This window comes from Polistes canadensis, unplaced genomic scaffold (assembly GCF_001313835.1).
Source record: "Polistes canadensis isolate GaletaPanama2010 unplaced genomic scaffold, ASM131383v1 scaffold_61, whole genome shotgun sequence".
NCBI classification, from domain to species: domain Eukaryota; kingdom Metazoa; phylum Arthropoda; class Insecta; order Hymenoptera; family Vespidae; genus Polistes; species Polistes canadensis.
This window is the reverse complement of record NW_014569608.1, coordinates 163,488-188,498: the sequence shown is the minus strand read 5'-3', so window position 1 is coordinate 188,498 and position 25,011 is coordinate 163,488. Positions and strand designations below refer to the sequence as shown.

Sequence of the window (25,011 nt, the reverse complement as noted above, 5' to 3'; positions counted from 1 at the left end):
TCTTCTACCGATTTTGCGATTATATTTCCTGTTTTTTTTTTGTCATGTTTTATTTATGTCTCATTACACGTGTCCGAAATTTTTATATTTTTATTAATTGATTTTTCTTTTTTCAAATGATAGGAAAATTTAATGACAGATCTGAACACATTTCTTTCAAATCAATTCCTTCGATTACAATACATATTTCAATAATAATTTTCTATTAAAATTCGTACGAAAAAAAAAAAAGGGGCAATATACCCAAGAGAAATAATTAATAAACGATCGTTAATAAATCTATAGAATATCGTAAAAAGGTTTCAATAATAAAGTATCGATAAATATCGTTCTTTCTATATAAATCGAATTTAAATATTACATACATATATATATCAATAAAATGCAATTTACAATTAATCCGAAAAGTACAAAAACAAAAAATTAAAAAAATCAGGAACGAATTAACGAGAGATCACGTTAAAAAGAAATTTAGAGAGAGAAACAGAAACAGAAAACGTGTGGTGTGTGTGCGTGTGAGAAAAAGATGTAAAAACAGAAACAGAAACAGAAACAGAAAACCTGAGGTGTAAGTAAGAAAGAAAGATATAGAAACAGAAACGGAGACACAGACAGAAAACACACGTGTGGTGCGTGTGAGGGAAAAGAAGTTGGAAGGTGTAAGACGATATATCGCGAACCCCCAGAGCGATCGGCGTTGTTGTGAAATATTAATAAGCAAATTAGTTCGGACTTAGTGGGCCGCCGATACAAAATCGCTTGGATGGAAATGGCCGTCGGCCGCTATAACGCTCGTATATCACTTCCCACGCCTTGGCATTGCTAAAGCCGCCAGAACGCGGAACCCGTTCCCTCCTCCCAACCCCCTAAACCCTCCAAACCCCCATTCCCCTCTCTCTCTTTCTTTCTTATACTCTCGCTTTTGAAACGCTTCGAGCAACGAGTCGAATCTTTTTATCGAGTACCCACCTCTTTTTTTAATCCTTCTCGATTACTCTCTTACTTTTTTATACCCCCCACCCCACCCCCACCCATCACCACCACCACCACTACCAACCGAATTTAAATGTAATTTTAATTTTAATTTAATTTTTTGTGTGTATGTGTTGTATATAAATTTATCATACGACACGATTTTCGCGACATGTGTGATAAGCGAATCAAGTATATATTTAAAAATTAAGAATTATGAAAAAACAAAATAAAAAATCAAATAAACAAAAATTATTTAAAAAAACTTCCCGAAAGAAGGATCGAACCACTAAAACTAGCAGCATGAGAAGCGATGCATAAATGCATAAATTATTCAAACATTCAACTCTTCAACATATCTACATATATAGATATATATATAAAACTGAATTTAGAAAAAGTTAGACATTTGGTTTCTCTCGAAGAATGAGAATAAAGTGTAGAAAGGATGTTAGTATTAGTGAAATGCCTCTCAGGACAAGAATTCGACAATTACGTCAGGGCAAACGTAACGGATGATCGGTCGGTGAGTTAGGCGTCTGGTAGGTGACTTGGTGGTGTTAGTAGTTAAGGGATGTAAGTAGAATAGTGATGGTGATAGTGGTGATGGTAATGGTGGGTGATATGGTGTACTTTGGGACGTTTAGAATGTGCGAACGTCATCCAGCTTAAATGCTTTTCGCGTTCGCGTGCTGACGTTAGTAAAAGAAAGAGAAAGAAAGAGAGAGAGGAAACGAAAAGCACGTACTATCAATAGAGTAAGAGAGAAAGAGAAAGAGAAAGGTATGGTGAAGGTAGGAAAGGGGGTTGGGATAAAGGAAGAACGTGCCAGGGACTCCTTCTTCTTCTTGGTTGATGTCTGGGGGGTGGATGGGGGATGGGGTACAGAAAGAAGAACAGCTACAACGTTAGCAAAGCACAGTCACCTGTCCTACAAGTGGGAAGACGTGGGAAAATGTAGGTCGAAATCGCGCACGAGCCAGTAATTGGACAGGTGCTTTACTCGAACGTGTGTCTTTTCTGTCTCTTTCTCTCTGTTTCTATTTCACTCAGTTTTAGCTTAGCTTTTACTCAATGAAACTATCCCACTATCCCGTCTTTGTCTTTTTCTAACTGTAAAAGAAGTATTTCAAATTCTTTCTTACTTTATTTCTTCCTTTTCGTTGCAGTTTCTTTTTTTTTTTTTTCATTCATCATACTTTTTTCATCCCATTAATTTTTTTCTCCGAGAAATTTTCGATCGATCTTTGTTACACGTTATATTTTTTTTCCTTTCCTTTTTTAATATCCACTCATTTTCGTATTTATTATATTATATTCGTTATTCGTGATATCGTTACACGAGAAAAATAATAATGATAATGATAATAAATTTTATAAGAAGAAAAAAGAAAAGAAATGTAAAAAGGCATGCAAGGCAAGGCAAGGCAAGGTGCATCAAAAGAAAGTGGCAATTCGAATTGACAAGGATTCAAAGGAGGGGGGAAAAAAAAGAAAGGATAAGAAAAAAAAAAAAAAAGAGAGAGAATAAAAAAAAAAACAAAATAAAAGGGAAAGATCCGTCCGTGTGATATTCGGCGAACACGTACACACACCTAAGTACCTTATACCGTTTCGGAGAAGTTTCGTGATAAAATAATAGGTCTCTTGAAAATATTATATAGAAGAAGAAGAATAATAAGAAGAAGGTAATATAAACGTGATGGTGAGAGATGTACCATGGGGTGGTGGTGATGGTGGTGATGGTGGTGGTGAACGATCATCGCCAATTATTCGGAATCCCTGAATAATGACGTGCCCCCGTTGATCGATACCCTCGAGCGTTAGCAGCCAGGATACGTAAAGATGACGCTTTCGTGCAAGATGAGAGATGAAAAAGAGAGTGAAAGATAAAAAAGAGAGAGAGAGAGAGAGATGAAAAAGAGAACCTCAAGAATCCCTTTCGGCATTAATTATTATAATGCGAATAGATACCTTTGGGTCTGTGTGAGAAACTTCGATCGGTTGCTAACTCAGAAGCCCTTTTTGATTTTTAATTTTATCCTCCTTTTTTACTTTTTTGCTTTTTTTTTTGCTTCCGTTTCGTTCCTCTCCCTTTTTCTTCCCCCCCCCACCCCTTTAATTCGTTAAATTCATTGTCGGAATCATCTTTTTTTCGTACAATTAACACGTCAAATTAGTTGGGAGACTGTTTTGTAAAATAATTTTTAAATATTATTGAATTAGAAATTCACGAAGTCTCGTGTTAGAAAGGGATCGTAAATAAAATACAAGTAATACGAGGAATAAGTATCCGAAAAAAAGGAGTATAAGAATAAGAAGATGACAACACATTGGTGATCCCATAATCCTGACATAATCCTCGTTTAAGAGTTTCACGAAGCAACGGGTGGGCTAAACTCGTATCTTCTTCCCTCCTCCTCCACCTCCACCTCCTCCTCCTCCTCCTCCCCGTCGTCCCCAGCTATTGGTCGAAAATCTCCCGGGTTTGCTTTCACCGTTTCTAAGAAAAATATTTCTTTGCCAGAAATTCTGCTTTACGATCGATCCGTCAAAGAAAGAGACGAAGATTCGTCATTTCGAATTGGAACTATGGATTTTCTGAACTACACATCAAGAGTCTTTTTACGAGAGAATGAGAAGAGCATGATGGTGTTTATGGACCACAGAATGGAGAACGAAGAAAAAAGAAAGAAAGAAAGAGAGATGAGATGAGCTCGTAAATACGATGAAAGGATACTTCACGAGATACACCGAATAACTATAGCTATCAATGGGTATCACTTTTTAAAGGTGTTAACGTGATCAAACGATATATTAAAAAATAAGAATTACAATTTGATATTAACCCTTTATGGGTCTGTGTTATTTTCAGATAACATGATCATTTTTCGGCATTTTATCACAAATAATTTCAGTTCAAATTTTTGTTTTCATCTGCACATGTATGTTTATAATTGTTGAGATTTTCAGTTGCATTTTTTGTTATATTTATAACAAAAATTCGGCCCACAGAGGGTTAAATTAATAGTAATTGTTTCATCTAGATATAATATAGTGATTTTAGAAATTATCATCAGGTTTTATCACTATAAATCATATGACAGATTTTATGTAATCGAATATTAACCGAAAAACGAGAAAAATCTATATTATATATTATAGTATACGAGATAGAAAAATATAAATAAGGGAAAAAATGAAGAAATAGAATTATTAAACTATTTTCGTATAACGATTATACGAGATTTATTTTTCATCGTTAACCAGTCCGATGGAAACATTTAGAAGAACCTAGTTACAATGTGTCGTGCCATTGCTCGGTTTGCCTTTAGGAACGTGCTCGTCGCACAAAATACTCCGACCAATTAAGAGTAGAAAAAGAGAAAAATTATAATATAGATGAATAATAAAAAGAAACATAATCGTTTCGTTTACTCCCACCCCGCCCCATACAGTCCTATATAATCGAACATATCAATCAATTCATTTCTAATTTTATTTTCATCAAATTATTTTATATTATATATCGACAAATTGTTGTTATTGTTGTTCTTGTTGTTGTTCATAAATTTTATTTAATTTAATCGAATAGTTTCTATCGAAAAAAATTATTTCTACAAATAATAAAATATTCAATATATTTTTTTCTTTCTTTAATGTATTCATATGAGAAAGAATATCTGTGTGTGTGTGTGTGAGAAAGAATGAAAGAAAGAAGATAAGTCTCATATATATACTATGTAAGTCCGGTTGTATACGCAGACGGCACGCACGCGGTACGTGTTCACGAGTGTAGCGAAAAGTGTTCGTGCCGAACACGTGTTCGCTAACCTAATGCATTAGCTTCGGTGCATAAAAAAAAGAACATTTTTTTGTTCTTAAACCCGTAAGACGATGCGAATCTCGGACTGGTGGATACAATAAAGACCCCCACCCCCTTTTCCCAGTCACCCCATTTCTCTGTCAAACGTTCAACTTTTATTCGGTCAATAATTTTCTGCATTTTTCTGCAATATTTGAATTGTAATTACTTTTACACATACCACACAAGTTCATTATCTCAATATTATTATTAATTATTGCAACTAATGCATTTTATTTTAAATTTATATGCATGCATGTATGCATATGTGTGTGTGTGTGTGCATGAATGCGATTAATTTAAATTCACGAGAGAGAAAATAATTTGAATCTATCGAAGAGGAATAAGATGAAAGAAGAATCGATAAAACGCATTAGATCGGTTTTATACTACCAATAGGGATTATTATCGAGTAAATTTGTTGGAGATTGGTGAAGGAAGGGTGGGGGGTGTTGCGGGGTATTATAATAAAGGGATGACGAACAAAAGAGACTTGCGACTGAAAGCAAAAGTCCAATCGAAAGTCGCGGAGGCGAAACGTTTCTTCTTATTTATCGTGGCTATCGTTGGCACCTTTCCAGTCCGACCGTTATAAATCTCAAGCCATTTAATATGCAAATCTCCGACAGCCTCAGGTCTCTCTCTCTCTCTCTCTCTCTCTCTCTTTCTTTCTTTCTTTCTCTTTCTCTTTCTCTTCATAGCTTTTCGTTTTTCTCTATCTTTAACACACCGCGAACGAGTTTCAATCGCGAATGTAATTCATACTACGCGTAATGTGTGCTCCTCTTTTAACCCTTCGACACATCCCATCCCGCGATATTATCAACTATACTATTCTCTAACTATACTATTTGTGTGTGTGTGTGTATGATATTTCATTTAATCCAAAATATTTGCGATATTTATTTCTCATTTTTTATTAGATCAATTTTATTTCATGCATTATTACTGAATCTTTTAATAAATTCATTTCCTATTCGATCCAAAAAAATAGTATACATTTCACACATTATGATATTTTACATTAATTAATTAATTGAGTAAATTAACTAATTTAGTTGAGACGGTTTAATATCAGCATTGGTATATATATGTACCAATTAATTATACCTTTTTAGTAAAGTATGTACACATAAATCGAATATGAACGAACGAACGCACGCACGCATGCATAAATTTTTTTTGTTTTAACTCTTTCTCTTTCTCTTTCTCATTTGAAATACATTCCCCTTTAAAGACACTTATCAAAGAAGGTGTGAGAAAAAGTGGCTATTTGGAGAGTGCCGATAGCAAACACAAATTGGTGGTGGCTCGACTAATACCCGCGACCATTTGATGAATGGTCTTTTATATGGTTCCCCGTGTGCCAAGGCGTTATGCGCTGCGTTAACGTTGAATTATCGCGACCATGGTGTAGGGAGGAGGCATACCACTGTGCCACGCCGGCACAATAACGGACCCTGCGGGTGGTGGACTCACACACCATCAACACAAGATCGGATCGGATCGGATATCTCCGACAGTATACGTGAAACGTCGCGAGTTCTTTAGCCCTATTACCTTTTCCCTCATCAAACCCCCACCTCGTTTTTCACCTAACTCTAACCCAACCCCGTGATCTTGACAACCCCCTTTAACACCCCCTTTCAACTTCTCATTCCTCTAGAAGAGTTTTTAATCTCTAGATCCGCGAGAACACATTGATCCGAAATGTATATACATGTGTGTATATTCGTCTCGTGAAGGTGTGTCTGCGTGTGTGTGGTAACCGTGCATGTAGATATATATACGTATAATGTTCGGCAAGGATTTATGAGCTTAAGAAGAACTTTCGATCTTTTATTACTGCGCGAGCCAAACGATCCTTAAATATTCTCTCTCACCTGTGTGGTATTTATTCGATTAATAGGATGTATCCTTGTGTCTTCGAGAGAGGGAGACTGAAGATAATTCTATACAATTTATTCGTAATCTTAGGATGCGAATGTTAGTTAATAACATTTTTTTTTAATATCGATGACATTGCAATTTTGATTTTAATCGATGCAATTGATAAAACAATTTGATATATTTAATCCCAGTCACGATAATTAATTTAGAAAACAACACACCCACAAAATGATCAAATCTTCAAATGGTTCGCATTCGTATAGGAACTTTTATCTTATAAACCAATGAAGAATGGTTTAATAGTTTTATTAGAAAATGTCTACTATTGTGGATTTAGTTTAGGTCTGTTTATGAGATGTCAAGAAGTCTGGTTAGAGACACACGAATGGCACAAAGTCGTTGGTCCTAACGTCTCTAATTATTGCCAGCGGAGATAGGTACAATAATAGCATCGTCGTCTACTTGGATTCAAAGACACTCGTCGTCTTCTTCATCGTCTTCGTCTTCGTCTTCGTCTTGGTCGTCATCATCGTTCTCGTTCCCGTTCGAGAGGCAAGAAAACACGAGAATCTGAGGCATCACTGAACACTGGATTGATTGATGGAGGAGGAGTCGCCATGTTTATAATTAGGCCGACGTTTCCGGGCAAACTGAACACACATACGTATCGCGTTCCCTTTATTACTTTTATCTTTCTTCAATCGAAGAATCCCCAACATATTACTTTCCACGTTTATTTGTTTTTTTCTTTTCATTTAATAATCATTCGTTTGATTCATTTTAAATACAAAATTTAGGATGAAATACGTGTAATTCTTTCCTATAAACAACACGAGATAAAAATAATTGCAACAAACCTTTTTGTACAATATTGTAAAATACTTTTCTACAAAACTGGATAACATGATTGTTCTCATTTCATATGATTTCACACGATACAAACGTTTTTTAATAACCCGAAAGGTGTTACCTAAATTAAATATTAGATTGTCCCATAAGTTCCTTCCTTCTTTTTTCGGTACAACTTCAGTAGACGATTTTAATTTACCGTAATAAATAATTATATTAAATTAAATAAAAATATGAAAGATAAATAAAATGAAGTATAAAGAAGAAGAAGAAGAAAAAAAATGTAAAAGAAGTAGGAAATAAAAAGAAAATAATAAAGAGAGTAGGGTTGAGAGTAGTTTAGGAACGGAAACACGGGTCTGACAAGGCGCACACTTTCCTTGTTTCTCCAACTTACGGACTTGCATTCTAATTTCGTTCGCACTCACTATAACTTCTTTCTCTCTCTCTTTCACTCTTTCTATTTCTCTTTCTTTCTATTCCCTATGTACGGTACGGCAGATGCTACGCGTTATCGGACCTTTTAACCACGTGGACGTTTACGACGTTACGCTGGAACGTTCAAGGATCTATCCACGTGTGCAGGAAGTTTCCAAGAGTATTATAAAGTGATGCGGGTTTCGATTCGTTTGTATTTTCTTTCTCGTTCACACGAATTCGTTTTTTCTTTTCCCCCTTATTGTCTTTCTATCCCTTTCCTCGACCGTTGACCAACCACCAACCACCAATCACAATGATTAATACTTTTCGCGTGATAAAAAGGGGAATTGAAAGTGTTTTTACGAATTCGCGATAAGATATTGTAATATTTTCTATTGATTAGATTGCATATGAAAGTAATTACTTAAGGTTTAACTACTTTAACAAATTTTTAATGATATATTTGTAGTGTATTATTATAAATAATTTCAAACTTACCACGACCTTGCATGAAGCTGAATAAATCGTCCAAAAATTCTCGTCTTCCAGGGTCGTCGCTGAGCTCGTATAACTGTAAAAATTAAAAACAAATGAAACAGATTAATCCAAAATTATTCTCATTAATTTATTATACAATAATTATCTCTATTTGAATTTTAAATGAATTACTTGGATTGTATACCAAAAGAAAAAAGACGAAAGAAATTCCTAAAAAATGATTTAACCTATGTTTCCATTCATTTCAAATATCTACCATTAAAAATGTATAAATTGTTATTGCAAATGGAATGTAAATTTTATCTTTCGATAGATAGATTAACATTTTATTCAAACGTATGAAGTCAGAGAAAAGAGGGTTGGGGAATGGGGGTTGAGTGGGGGTGGGAGTATCGTATAACCAATTCTTCTTCTACATATTGTGGATTGTGTAGGGAAATAAAAAATAAATAAATAAGTAAATAAAAGAGAAAGAAAGGAAGGAAGGAAGGAAGGAAGGAAGGAAGGAATAAAACGTTACTCGCGGCACGGTAATAAAAACAGGAGTGAAACGAGCGAGCTCATAGCGACGGACAGATTAGTTAGCTCCGATTATTAATGATTCCGTTTAACCCGAAAGCCCTTGTGGTACGAACGAAACTGGCCCTTCGGGCCTAGTTCAACTATCTCTCTCTTTCTCTCTTTCTCTCTTTCTTTCTCGTATTATCATATTTGTTATGTACGATGTGCTATATCTAATCTGAGAGGCTCTAATTGCTTTTATAATACGAGTTTCTTTCCCCCTCGCCCCCTTACCCCTAGCCCTTAAACGTTTTCTTGGACAAGCCGCACACGTCTCTCTCTCTCTCTCTCTCTCTCTCTCTCTCTCTCTCTTTCTATTCATTTTTTCTCTTTTTTATTTAAAATTTTTTATTGTTGCCGTTGTTGTTGCTGTTGTTGTTGTTTCTTTTTATCTTTTTATCTTTTATCTTTTATCTTAGAAGTCTTACACGCTTCTCGTCTTGTCGGTGAATAGAGTACCTTTTGCTAAAGGTACCCTTTTATTCTTACTCGTAGATCTGCCATATACGATAAATTTCATTCAAACTAATCGTGAAAGTAAGTACACGGAATATGCATGATGATGCTTGTATATATGTAGATGTTATTCTGTCTCTTTCTATGGAACTTTAGCTTTACGAAACCATGAAGAGAGGAGAGAGAGAGAGAGAGAGAGAGAACAAGCATACACACCATCATATCGAGGGTGAATAATATTTCATTTATGGCTTCGTCTCGTGTTTCGATCGTTCATCGTCTCCCTAGTTTCCCCCCCCCACTTCTATATCTTTTTCTTTCTTCATTATTTTTTTTGTTTTTCTTTTTTTTCGCGAGGTACTTGGAATAATTCGAGAATGAATAAAGATGTGATAATGTTTGAAAATTAATTTTTTTCCGTTCATAATTTTATTCGTTTGATTTTTATCATTGATCGTGATTATATTTACGTGTTTTTTTTTTTTTTTTTTATTCAAGTATAATAAGCGAGCAAGTGTCGTTTATTTTAATAAAAATAATTTTATTGATTCGATAGCGTTGAATTTTAATTTATTCATTGTGTTAGATGCATTAATAATGCATTAGATTAGATCACGCGAATCAATAAACATTTTTTGTTTGTTCGTATATATATATATGATATTTAATTATTTTAATTATATAAAATCTAAATGAAAAAAAAAAAATGATAGGAGGACGATGAAAAAGAAACGCTCGGGGAGAAAGGAAAAAAAATTATTAAACGTATAATAAACTAAACGAGTAAGTGCAATAAACAGAAAAAAAAAATGAAAAACAAGTGACACTAATGCACTTTAATATATGCCATTCGATGAATTAAACGTATTCGATGAAAAATATAAGAGAGAGAGAGAGAGAGAGAGAGAGAGAGTAAAAATAAAATAATAATCACTTGGATATAATTTGAATCATACCCAATCATTTCTAATTCCTGTGATACGTGTGTCTTACCTAACTAGAATAATTCAAGTCACATTAGAGATTCTTTGATAACTGTGATTATAAAGTCAATTCATTTTTTTTTTTTAATCTAACGTATCAGATAAATATCACATGATTAGAGTCACGAATACGAACGACAGTTAATGAATGATGAATTCGATCAAACCATTTTACTGTTTTCAAAACTAATGACAGTATTCCGATCAAGAACCTAATTGCAGTTATCCGATATTAAAGTGCATTAACCAAACCGTAAAAAGAAAAATGAAAAAACAACCCAAAATTATAAACTAAACGTCTCGAATGAATTTTATTTGATCAGGAGAGGGTTGAAATGGTGGGGAAAATGTTCTTTCGTATTTTTCACGATAAATAATTGCAAAGTAGTATAATCCACCCCCTCACCACATTGTAATATTAAAAAACAAATATTTATAGTTAAGCAATGTGAATTAAAATAAGAATATTATGAGTACACATAGATTCTTAGATGATTATAAAAAAAAATAAATGACTTTATCTTATTGGAAACAATTTAAATAAATAATTCGAACTTTTTCGTAATGTTATACAAAAAAAGGTTTAGTAGTATAGCAATGTGCATTAAAATATAAGTATTAATTCCCTCCACCTCCCCTGATTGCGGGATAATGAATCGGATAAAAGAAAGGAAAGGAAAAAAAATGTATCAGATGATTATCTAATCACCGTGTATCGATAATAAGCATCCTCGAAAGGAGACACGCAATTCTTTATTATACTTAGGTTGGAAATATAATGCCACATGCGATATTTATGCATTTTATTAAATAGTTAAACGATAATTTATAACGAACGTAGTAATAACAAGCGGAGAATCAATGTGCCGATAAGAAAATTGCTATCTTTTCTCTATAAGATGAATATTTAAACGAGATTAAACAACTACTACGACAACGATGATGAGATGATGATGACGATGATGATGATGATGATGATGATGATGACGATGAAATGAAAAGAAAAGAAGTAGGAAGAAAAAGAAAGAAAGAAGGAACACAACACAGGAAGTTTATGGGGAAAAGAATATTATGGGAATACATATATACACACATTTATATAGGAGGGGTGCCTTGCCATTAACTTTGCGGTTGAAAAATTGCAGGGCGTAAGAGGATGGGTGGCGACCACTTTTCGAAATATTTACCTTCTTATGTACGAACAATGAATCGTATTACAGGTGAAACGAGAAAAAGAAAAAAATAAGATTAAAGAATACGATGTCAAAGTTAACAGGTGACTTCCTTTCTCGTTAGCGATGTAGTTTCGTATTAAATGATACACTGTTTTATTATCCCTTACATTTTCATTTTTCATCGTATCACACACAAACACACACACACGATCCCTTAATTTAAATCATTTTGTTCCTATAAATATACATATAACAATACAATAATTAAATAACATTTATCAAATGAATTTATTCATTCGTTTAAATATGTTTCATTAAATGAAATTATAATGAGAATAACTGGAAGTACATTTAATAAATGATCTTGAAAGGGATTTTTTTTTAAAAAGAAGATAGACTTCATCCGTTCAACCATATACATACACCATAAATACCTACATACATACATACATAAACACAATTTTCATGGCAACGCCCTCGCGGGATTCTCCCGACCACCACAAACCACCACCCCCACTCATTTAACCAACTCAACAAAACTCAACCACCCTTTTTCCCCCTTGCTTTCCCCTTTTACTCTTGAACTCAACTTCCCTCTCTCTCTCTCTCTCTCTCTCTCTCTCTCATATTACTCACAAGTGGAAAGAGTATAGAAGAATGAAGTAGGAGGTGGGTTGTTTGGTTGGTTCTCTCGTTCGACTGACGGCATTTCTCAACGGTCCATTTTGTACACCACTTTCTCGTAGTTTTTTCTTTCGCTATGCCGAAGCACCGATGAGCTCGTTAGGGCGAAACCTTAGAGAGGGAGGAGGGGGAAGAAGAGGAAAAGGATAACCATGAGTAGTATATGTGAACGAGAAGAGAAAGAGAAAGATAGTAGAACACCTTAAGATATGGGGGAGGTAGTAGTAGGTTAGGGGAAGTATCAGGGTGGTGGGAAGGGGGGTTAGAAAGAGAGAGAAGAGGGGACTGACTGGTCAAGAGTAGGAGGAAGAAGAAGAAGAAGAAGGGATCTGAAGGGAAAGGGAAAGGGAACCTTCAACCAGCTTATATTGATTGATCTACAGTTAAGCGGACTGACGGCAGCCACGTGAAGATCCAAGAAATACTATACATATATATATTCTATCTCTCTCTCTCTCACTCTCTCACTCAGTGTGTTTCTTCATCTTTGTTCATCGCGTTGGGTCAACGATGGAGGTAAATAAAGACAGGCCAACGGAATTTGCTCTCGATGATGCATGTGCCCGGTGTGCTCCGCCCCTCTCTCTTTCTATCTTCTTCTTCTTTTTTTTTCATTTTTATTTTTATTTTTTTAATTTTATTTTTATTTTTTTTTTTTTTTCTTCATTTGTTGCGTTACTTTTCTTTTTGGTTAGGTCCGAAGCGAAGAAGGTTGTGAATAATAATTCCTGATAGAGAGAATGAATGTGTGTGTGTGTGTGTGWGAGAGAGAGAGAGAGAGAGAGAGAGTGGTATTGGGAGACGTTGATCGGCCAAAACTTTTTCCCTTTCGAAGATTCTTGATGATCGATGTACGAGCTTTAAGTAGCGCCAGGAAAGTTGAAAGACTTCGTGATTAGCGTCTCTCTTTTTCTCATCATCGATCTGACGACCACGGGGCGAGATGATTTTTTTTCTTCTTCCTTTTTTTTTTTTTCATCTTCTTGCTTCGTTAAATCGATCTCGGATTATGATCGTTGTTGTTGTTGTTGTAGGTGTTGTAGGTGTTGGTGTTTATTTTTTAGCTTTTTATCATTCGGGTAAAGGTTCCTTCCCTTCCCTTCCCTTCCACTCCCCAACCTTTTGCGTTGAGAAGGGGTATTTGTACGAGTTCTCGAATATGTAACCTTTTTTCTTCTTTCTTTCTTATTTTTCTTTCTCGTGGACTAATATATCAAAGTTTTGTTTGATTGTATTCCCTGGATATTTTTTTCTTTCTCTTACTTTCTTTATTTTTTTGTAATCGTTCTTCGAGACGTTTAATTAGAATTTTTAGATGAGATAATTAACATTCAGAATGACGATAACGTTCCATTATTATTGTAATAATAATAATAATAATAATCGTATAACAATAATTTAAATAGGGGGAAAGAAAACAAAAAAAAAAAGAATGGAAGGTACGTACTTTCGAGAAATTTCATATCGACGTTTCTTATCACACAGGAAGAAGACTCTCATCTTCTTATCTCGATCTTTAGCACCGTGCAAAAAAAAGTCGTGCATCGATAATTATTGCTCGTAAAACCAGCGACGTGTATAGTCAGTTAAGCGATACTTCAGAAGGTAAAAGTTAAAGGAGGGAACCCACTCTCTCTCCCTCTCTCTCTCTTTCTTTCTCTCTCTCTCTCTCTGTCTTTGTTTCTTTTTATTTTCCCCCTTCGACCCGACACCCCCCTGTCCATAAGAGAAAAAGGTTGGTTACGTTCGTCACAATGGCAAAGTTCGCATATTTTTCTTAGGGTCAACAAACTTAACATATTTTTTTCTTCTCTTTATATAACCACCCACCCCTTGTCACCCCCCTCTTCTTTCTCTCTTCAATTTGCTATATTTTTGCTCTATTTTCTTAATTTTCTCTTAGTTTTCATTCCGTGTACGTACGTTTCATTCTTATCTATTCGTTTTCTTTTTTTTTTTTAATACGATAAAACGTAAAGGTATACCCACATGTATGCATATTAGTAAAAATTATCTTCGTACGTGATTCTTATAATTCTTTGAAAAGTGCATCGCAATTTTACCCGATCACACGACGCGTGGTTTTCTTTTTCATTTTGTTTTGTAATTTTTCATACATTTTTCTGAATTAATTGTAATCGTACGAAAAAAAAGAAAGAAGAGAGAGAGAGAGAGAGAGAGAGAGGAAGATTAGAGATTAGAGTTCACATCCGTAGAGATTACTTTTGAAAATTGTCCAATTATACCGACCATCAGCCTGCAACTTTTTTTTTCTTCTTGTTCTTTTTAGTTTTTTTACAACTTCGAAACGAGCAACCTAATAAGAGTATTCTCTCGTAAATAGAAGGAAACGTTTTGTTACTTGTGAAAGAAAAAAAGAAAGAGAAAGATAGTGAGATATCTTTCTTAGAGAGTATCAAGATCCCCATGGTGTACACAACTCAGTTTCCAAGGTGTTAAAAATGAAACGAAATAATGAAAGAAACAAATGATGATGATAATAATAATTATAATACCTTAGCTGTCTAATTATTTTCACTGCAATAATGATACTAATACAACTGTCCTATCCCTTTTCTAATTTTTTATTATATTTAATTAGTATAATACACTGAAGTATATATCCTAAAAAAAATACTTTGAATTATTAATAAATATATAATAATTATTATATTATACATTATTTAATACTATCACAATATATGTTATTTATTATTTTATTGATTTAAAATCACTTTGCTATAGGAAAAACTTCATTTGTCGTTCATTTATTTCTATGAACAAACGAACTAACAAAAATCGGAATAGAAGATCCATTTGGGGTGGTTTCTAATCGAACTTAGAAAAGGATTTTCTCAAGGAACTCGTTTTCTATCTTGCGAAAAATCGTATAGGACACGGTGATAATTGTACTAGAACGAAGAAGAGGGGTAGTAGAGTAAAGGTGATGGTAAGGGTGAGGCGGGGTTAAATCGTAGTGGTTTTTAGAAAAATAAATCGAATCTAGGGAGACTCTCGTTAGAGGAATTCCAATTATTGGGACTAAATCAATCGGCTTTATCCTTTTTCTATCTATCTATCTCTATCTCTTTCTCACTCATTCATAGATTGAGAAGAGTCTAATCCGGATGAGATCCAATCACGTATATACACTTTGGTTATCCCTTTGAAAGCTACCAACACTATCTTTTAGATTCTTTATCTTTTTCTTTCTTCTTTTCTTACCTTTCCTTTCTTTCATTCTTTTCATAAAAAAAAGAAAAAGAAGAGGAAATACTTTTTCTTAGATTCACCAAATGGTAGGTTGATAAATAAATTTTTAAACAGAATTAAGTATACATACATGCTGAATATATATATATCATTTCAATTTATCAGGAATAATTTTAATTGATTTCTATAATTAATTAGAGTAAGAATATGATATTTAGAATAAAAACGTAACATATGTACTTATACTTATGTAAATATAATACAAAGTGGATAAATAAATTTTTAAACAGAATTAAGTATACATACATGCTGAATATATATATATCATTTCAATTTATCAGGAATAATTTTAATTCATTTCTATAATTAAATAGAATAAAAATGATATTTATAATAAAAACGTAACATGTGTACTTATATTTATATAAATATAATACAAATAGAATAATATGTTAAAAAAAAAAAAAGATCGTTCACGTTAACGTGGACAGTTTAACGAGACAGTGACATGATTGCAAGTAGTATTAAAACGACGTGAAAACGATTTCGAGATTTTCTCTTTGACGAAAGATCACTCGGAGAGAGGAGGGCTGGTAGTGGAGGAGGAGGAGGAGGAGGAGGGGGAGAAGGGAAACTAACCAAACGTTTAAAAGACGTATAAGAACAACACGAGAAAACTTGATGTCGAAAATACGATAAAGAGAAATAAAGAAAGAGAGAGAGAGAGAGAGTGATAGAAATTCAGTGCCAAAATCTTACGACGAAGTATCGAAAACTGTGTCGGCATCGTAAAGAAACTTATAAAGCAGCAGACCCTTTAGGTTCTTCTTTCACACTGTAATAGTAGTGGTAGTAGTAGAAAAAGAAGGATGAGGAGGAGGAGGAGGAGGAGGAGAAGGAAAAGGGTGATTCGATAGAGATAGATTTTATGCTCTTAGCTGGAAATATTAAATCGCACCTAAGGAAGCTTTACGTTTAGTAGACCGACCAATATAAATCTCAAACGACCAAATCTTTTTTCTCACTCACTCATTCACTCATACGGTTACTCGTTCAGTTCTATTTTTATTTCTCTCCGTGGGGGTTTTTTTTTTTTTCTTCCCCTTATTAATTTATCCACACGCACGTGTCCCTCTCTCTCTCACTTGTCTTCTTCCTTTCTTACTCATTTTATTTCTCAATCTTTATATTCTATATCTTTCTCTTTCTTTCCTTCTTTTTCTTTTTTCTATCTTATATTAAATATATGAAGATTTTGTAGAATCCTTTAAATTCCGACTTCTTCTTACTTTAATCCTTTTCTGGGTGGGCGGTCAACAGTTTACGAAACTGTTGAAACTTTTTTAAAAAGAAAACAAAAAAACTATTGCAAACGATGATCCTCATCCTTCTATTCTTTTATTTTTTTTTTCTTCTTCTACTAAAATTCATTTGGAGATATATAATTTGTTGTGTCTTTCATTTTCAGTCTTATTTTTCGCAACTTTGTTGTAGAACTAATCAAACGAATTTGGAATGATTTTAAAGGGTGGTGGTGATTAGTTTCTTTGTATTATTTTGTTTTGTTTTGTTTTGTTTCTTTCTGTTACGTTCGGGTTCGGTTCCGTTTGAAAAATTAGAAAGAAATCGATGATTGTGCGTCACTTTACGATCGGCTTTACTTACTTTGTCAGTTGGAACGAGGTTAACGAGGTGCTGAGGTCACACGTTAATCATTCCCGATGCGTATTGAGTATGACGACGTGTGGCTTTTATTATCATGATTTCTTCTTACTCGTTCTTTGAATATTGAGAGAAATGTCTTTGCGACTTGAACAGGAATATCTTTTGTATTTTATATATATGAACATTTTTTATTCTCTAAGATATTATTCAAACTAAATTATAGAAAAATTTATGCTAAGAATAATTACGAATACATTTATTTTATTAATTTTAATCCTAAAAAAACAACTGAACAATTCAAATCAAATATCACCAACTTGAATTATTTTCTATCTTCCTTTCCTATTTTTTTATTTTTCTACTCTTGCCCATAATCGAGAAGAGTCACGCTTGAAAGAATATTTAATAAACATAAAATAAAATAAAATAAGAAACGAAGAATCATCGATATTGAAAAAAAAAAAGAAAAACTACAACTTTAAACGATAATAAATGAATAAATCAATTTATGTAGAAAAATACGATGATACGGCACGTGCCAGCAATTCAATTTTTCCCGCGCAAAAAGTTATACAGTTTTTTCGGCACGAACTACGAAAACGAACGAGCTATCTCACGCGTTTCTTCTTTCCTTCCATCCTTCTTTCTTTCCTTCGTCGTTTTCTCGTTCAAAAAGAACAAAATTTCTTGGCACGAGGCATGCCACACCACCACAACCACCACCATAACCACCACCACCATCATAACCATCACCAATTCTCTTTCTTCTTTACTCTTGCAGTTATCCTTATATTCCTCGTTCTTTTCTCTTCTCACAAAACGCGAATAAAAACTTCTTACACTGTCTCCTACTTTACACCAATCCTCTCCAAACTCTTCCCTCTTTTCTCACAAACACACACACACACATATACTTAATACTTATCCTTTCCAATTACACACATGCACTTATATTCATACGTACTTATACAATTCTACTCTGGTTTTTTTTTTTTTACTTACATACACTCTCTCTTATTTACACAGACACATGCACAAACATTGATACTCATATTCGTACTTTCTTTCTTTCTCATGTGTATACTTGTTTTCTCTTTCTATCTTATTCTGTTGGATTCACAAACGCGTGTACAAGCGCCTAAGGGCAAAGAATTATGTGACAAGCGACAGCATCCCTCCCATATCTTTCTCTCTCTCTCTCTTTTCACTTTTTTCTTTTTTTCTTTTCTTCCTTCCTTCCTTCCTTCCTTCCTTCTTCTTCTTCTTTCGAGACAAGATCGACTAACAGCGTGAGAATCATCGACGATGATATACAACTCGTTACTTTTCACAAGTGACACGTTTTTATTTGACACTAACGATCAGAACTCGAAGATGAATTTCAACGATTTCTTCGAATTACATTTGAAAATTATATTTCATCGTATTATTATAAGTATTTACTTATATTTTTTAATGATTATTTAACAACAAAAAATATATATATACACTTATATATAGATAAAAGTATGTGTCATTGTTGAAACAAATTCGTAGAACAATTGCAATTAACATTTCAATGTGAAAGAATATGATGAAGTTTGACGTTTTAAGGGGTGTAATATATATTTAAGAACAAAAAAATATATATATGGGATTTATTATAAAGTGATAAGAGAAGGATAGTAAGTATTATACGGGTTATAATTGTGTGTGTGTGTGTGTGGAAGGATGCCGAGCAACCGGAAATGCGAAACTCGGTGCTCACGTCCACCCCGCGGTCATTCGTTACTCGCGGTTAATTCCCTCGTAAACGTCCACGGAAAGAACCCGATCGTCCGAACGCCCGACAATTTCACGCATCGCGGCTACCCTCCAAAGAAACACACACACACAAACACACAGAGATAGAGAGAGAGAGAGAAAGAAAAAGAATCCTTGACTCTGTAACATCTTACGAAACGATGCACACACAACGCATCTCATTAAAAAGATTAAATTAATTTTTATTTATAAAATTTTGTCACTTTTTTTAGACAAAAGAGTGTACTTTAATTTAATATAAAAATCATTCAAATCCATTTGCTAAAAGTATACAAAATATTTACCGAAACTTTTCAAAGAAATTGCAATGATGCACAATTTACAGCATTGCATTCTCTGACATTTTCTGAACTTTAAATGCTAAATTTATAACTCGATATGGTATTCTACGCGTAGACAAAAGAGTGTACTTTAATTTAATATAAGTTTTATTTAAATCTATTCACTTTTAGTATAAAAAATATTTGCCAAAACTTTTCAAAGAAATTGTAAAGATGCACAATTTACAGCATTGCATTCTCTGACATTTTCTAAACCTTTGCAAATCGATTTATAACTCAAAAAGGTATTCTACGAATAGACAAAAGAGTGTACTTTAATTTAATATAAAAATCATTAAAATCCATTTGCTATAAGTATAAAAAATATTGACGCGAACTATTCAAAAAAACGACATTTCTTCGCAATCAATCGTTGAAGTAAGTCAATGTCTTCTATTAAGTTTCTTTTATTAAATATTGTTTATATGACTTTCCTAACATTGCACATGTGTTTTATATGAATAATATTCGTGGAAAAATGCAATATCTTTATTTGGAAAGTCATACAAACGAAATTTAATAAGAGAACTTTTATAGAGGACAATGACTCAGTTCAACGGCGGATTTCGAGGTTAACGGTACTCCGATTATATACTCAGTGGTTTTAAACAACAATATACATTTTCTTCGATTAATAATAATTAATTAAGATATATCGTACACTCTCTATTAATATTTTTCAATCGTTTAAATTATCATACATTTGTTTTAGACCTCGTTGATAAAACTTTAAATTTATAATAAAACATCATTATCGAAATTAATTATTATTTCAAATTTATTAATAGATATATCATCTACTTCACATTATTCTCACTGTTTAACGATTAACAAATAAATTGATTTTTTAACAAGACTCACACACACATTTATTTGATTCATACGTTTAATATAATATAATACAGTTAAAGTAATGCAACAGAAATATTATAGCAGGCGACGAAACGTAAAGTATCGATGAAATACGATTACTCCTCGATCAATGTTGTTATTTTTTCTTTTTAAACGTTTGGGCTACCACTTTGTAAGTTTGCAACAAGTGGAAGGGAACACGATCGACCAGAAAGAAGATTTATACGACCTGCGTGCGAATAAGACGACTCGATTTAATTCGGTAGCTTCGAATCATCTTAAAGAATGAGAGAGAGTGAGAAAAGAAGAAAAAATAAAATAGGCTCGTTCAATTTGATTTCGATATCGTGATAAGGACTACCCGTTCGATATAATCCAAAGTCAAAATAAATAAATAATAAATAGGTAGATAAATAAATGAAATATAATATTTGGTAGGACCGAAAAAAAAAGAAAGCGAGACAGAGGGGGTTGGGGTTTGAGACAGGTGAAAAATATTCGTTTAATTTGATCTCGATATTTTGTGATAGAATCTTTTTATCCTTCGATATAATATAATATTAAAATATTAATAAATAATGTATATGTGTGTGTGTCAATAGTTGAAAAAATATTCTAATCGAATAATCGTTATATAAAAATTCGAAAAATTAATTAACTATATTCGTTCTATTAATATATATATTTTTGCATCTTTTTCTATTTTATTTGTCGATTAAAAGTATTTTAAAATTAGTATGAAATATTGATTACTTCGTTCAGAAATAATTCGGTTTAATCGTTGCAATAGATTCATTTAAACATGTAAACTTTTAATTGAAATTATTTACGAACAATGTAATTGATTTTGAAAAACATATCTAATAATAAATTATTGATCCTGATCATCCTAGAAACTTTTAACTCGTTCTGTACAAGCGTATAGAAATTATTTCGGTCTTCTATCGGGCAGTCGAATCTGATTTATGTCTTAGAGGAAAAATCTAAATCGAATAAATTAAAACTAAAACAAATGAAAAAGAGAGAGAGAGAAAGAAGATCTACATCAGCATAGATCAAACTTCGATTATGATAAATCAAAAGATGCAAATAACAATGAACTTCGCGAGCTCGAAAATTATACGCCTGGCACGTCGTCGTCGTCGTCTAATGCAAAAAAAATTCAACGAAAATAATATCTACGAATCCTACGGAGAAAAAAAAAATTCCAATTGATCGGTGGTTTGAAAGAAAAAAAAAACAGAAACACATGAATATTCTAATCACACCTATATACTTACGAGAGAGAACGATGACAGATTTATCGATCGATTAGAAACTCGACGCAGATGTTGTTAGATAACGTTCGATTACTTTTTTTTTGGTTTGTTTTTTTTTTTATAACATACGTGTACATGTAGACACACACACAGGCACGTGTGTACGTATAGATTTAATTATAAAATTTATTCATTATTTCTCTATTCGATCAGAAAAAAATATGTTGTTTTGCAGTGTGTGCATAAAAATGCGAAAAGAAACTTTTTTCTTTTTATGTTAATTAACGTTATATTAAATTATTAATATATGTATTGAATGTTTACTAGAATAATAATATCTTAGAATCAATAGAATTCTTAAATAAATTATAAAAATGAATGAATTTTATATTACAAAATTATTTAGACTAATAATAATCCTTGCAGTTTAACCAAACTTTATTCTGATTCGATCAAATGATATAATATAATCAATATCTTATTATCTCGCGTATAAAACAAAAAAAGTTTAGAAAGATTAGAAGTTTCTCTTTTTGTTTCGTAAATTGGTGGTCGTCCATTCGATGTTCGAAAGAAAGAAATAAATAATGAATGTTGTAAAAAAAAAGAAAATAAAAAAAACGAATAAGAATCTAAGCATTGTAAGTGGTAATTCACGTTTCAACGAGCAAGAAGAAGAAGAAGAAGAAAAAAAAGAAGAAGAAGAAGGGGTATAATGTGGTGGGTAGGGGGTAGGGTGGTTAAAGGGAGATGGAGGTGAGGGATGGGAAGGGGTGGGGGTAATGTAAGAGAGTGTTAATGGACAACGGACGCTTTTCTACAGGCAAGAAACACGAGTACACAAACCTCATGAGATTGATCGAGGTGTAAATTATTCCAACTGGTATAAGAATGAGAGAGAGAGAGAGAGAGAGAGAGAGAGAGAGAGAGACAGTAGAAGAGAATGAGAATGAGTGAGATAAAAAGAGATGGGGAATGTAAGAAAGATATTGGAGAATGTTTCATTGAAACGTACGTTCACTTATGGCCTTTCTCTATTTCAGAGAGAGATCGAATAATTATCACAAGAATTAAGATATTATAATAAATGAAATCATTTATATATTTCGATCTAAATTTTTGTTTTATTAGAAATTAATTCTTAATTAACGCGTTGCATATTATAAACAAGTTCATATTGATTTTTATTATTATTAGAAATATCATTTTTGTTAATATATATTCAATATAGAAATTTATATTATATATATTTTTTAATTAACAGTCATTGTGCATATAATTTAAACTAGTTCGAAGATCATTAATTATTTTAATATTCGAAATTAGATATATATTTAATATAATATTTTAAGAATAGAAATAAAAGAAAAGGGTTCAATCATCGGTTTCATTCTTTTTGTTAATTGGTATCGCTATCTACCCCCTTTCTTTCCCCTCATTTTCTCTCTCTGAATCTTTTTAGATATCAAATGAGATTGAAGGAAGAGAATGAAGAGAAAGTTATATCAAATGAGATGGATCGAATGTTATGAATGGGATGACAGGTAGGATTAATTAACGTGATCGAAAATTCGAGAGAGATCAAAACTTATTTCACTGGAATCGTAGATTACATTTGTCTGTTGCATATGTGTTCGTTCTGTATTCATATATACATATATAACACATGAAAATAATTTATTAAATATATGTTAATTAGGTTTATCGATAAAAGAAAAGAAAAAAACAAACCAATTGGTCAATTTTCTTTTCAATTAAAAAAATACGAAACACGATTCGAATTAGAAAAAAATAGGAAATAGAATATAACACAGCACTGATGGAAGGAGGAGGAGGGAAAGGGGGGAAGAGGGAAAAGATAGTTTCTCAGGTCTCACAGTAAAATATGAAACAAAGTGAAGGCATTGTACTTTGGTTGGCCACAAATGCGTTCTTCTTCAGCACCCAAAGAAAAAGATAGAAGATCACGAGGTTGTTCGATATAGAAACGAAATAAAGAAAGAGAGAGAGAGAGAGAGAAAGTAAAAAAAAAAGGAAAAAAGAAAAAAAAAAAAGAATATGGAAGAACCGCAACAGTCGAAGAAGACGAGGGATCTCTTATTAACGAGGAAGCGAAACAACTCGCACAGTTACGCTAATCGAACGAGCATACAAAACTTCTGCATGGCGTTATAATACACCTATATATACATACATATATATATATATATATATATATATATATATATATATATGTATGCCTATCTTTTTCTATCTTTCTTCTCATTTCATAATCCATCTCTTTCCTTCATTCTTTCATTCTTTCTCCAAGTAATTCTTTTTATTCTTTGACACGGCCATCTTTGTTTCATGCTTCAAAATCATTTTTCCAACAAAAAATATATATGTGAAATAATAAATGTTCAAGTTATGATGATAACACACACACATGTACACAAACACACAAAAAGAAATCGTAATTGTATTTAAAATCAAATCATTGGTTATTATCATTTTCTTTGTTTTCTGTTTATTTTTTTGAGGTTATATTTCTTTCAACACGTAACAGGCTGAAGTTTGCCGATATTCACGATGCGCGCGCATAGCGATATGAAATTAACAGCGTGAAGTTAGTCGCGTATTGTTCACGTGTACCGTATATGTTTTGTATAAGCCAAAGAAGTATAACTTCTTTATCAAAAGTAAATGTTTTTTTAAACAAAGTATAGATAAAATAATATCAATGATGTTTAATTCATAGTTATGCCTAAATTCACCTAACTTGCGTTAATGGTGTACAACTTATTATTGCATGTCGATTAATTAATCATAATTGCGATACATTACTTCTTAACAATTTATACAAAATTAAAAAAACATACGAAATTCACTATATACCTCCTCCCCTTGTTAAATTCCCTAAAAAAAAACAAAAAACAACCTAGCAGCAAATCGATCGAACGATCATCAATCATGTAAAGAAAAACTTTTACAAAAGAATTTGACTAATTAATCAAATATGATTAATACAAACGCGTTTTACGCTAAGGTGTAACAGGTATAGAGTAATAAAAAGATAAGCAAGATATTACAGATTCGACAAGACGACGACGCTTATGAGCATAGAATTCTCTTCTCGTTCGGTGTGTCGGGAAGAATAAGATACCAAAAGAAAAAAAAAAAGGAAATGAAAAAAGAGAAAAGATATATAAAAAAAAAGCAACGGTAGCGAATGGTGAGATATCTGTCGAGGACAAGAAAGAGAGAGAAAGAGAAAAAGAACAGGTAACAACCAGTGGTAAGGTGAAGTGAGGTGAGGTGAGGTGAAATAAGGTGAAGTAAGGTGAGGTGAGTGTAAAGTAGTAGTAGTAGAGGAAGAAACTAGTATTAGTGATAGAGTGATGATGGTGGTGATGGTGGTGGTCTGTCAGAAGAAGGGAATATAACAGGGAAGGAAAGGAAAGGGTGATGGTGGAGGTGAGAGAGGAGAAAGAATGGACAGGAGAGGACAAGAGGGAGGAGGGGTGATGGGGTGAGGGGGAGGGAGCTGAGGGAAGAGTAGTAGAC

At 32.9% G+C, this 25,011-nt stretch overlaps 1 protein-coding gene across 2 annotated transcripts in view; it reads right to left on the bottom strand.

Annotated features, from left to right (window-relative positions):
- The window catches only part of LOC106785999 (protein dead ringer-like), a 128,355-nt gene that overhangs the window by 17,951 nt on the left and 85,393 nt on the right, over positions 1–25,011 (bottom strand). For both annotated transcript variants that reach the window (XM_014746935.1, XM_014746936.1), the window contains one exon: positions 8,495–8,567. In XM_014746935.1, the coding sequence (XP_014602421.1) occupies positions 8,495–8,567 (73 nt within the window). The remainder of the gene's footprint in view (positions 1–8,494; positions 8,568–25,011) is intronic.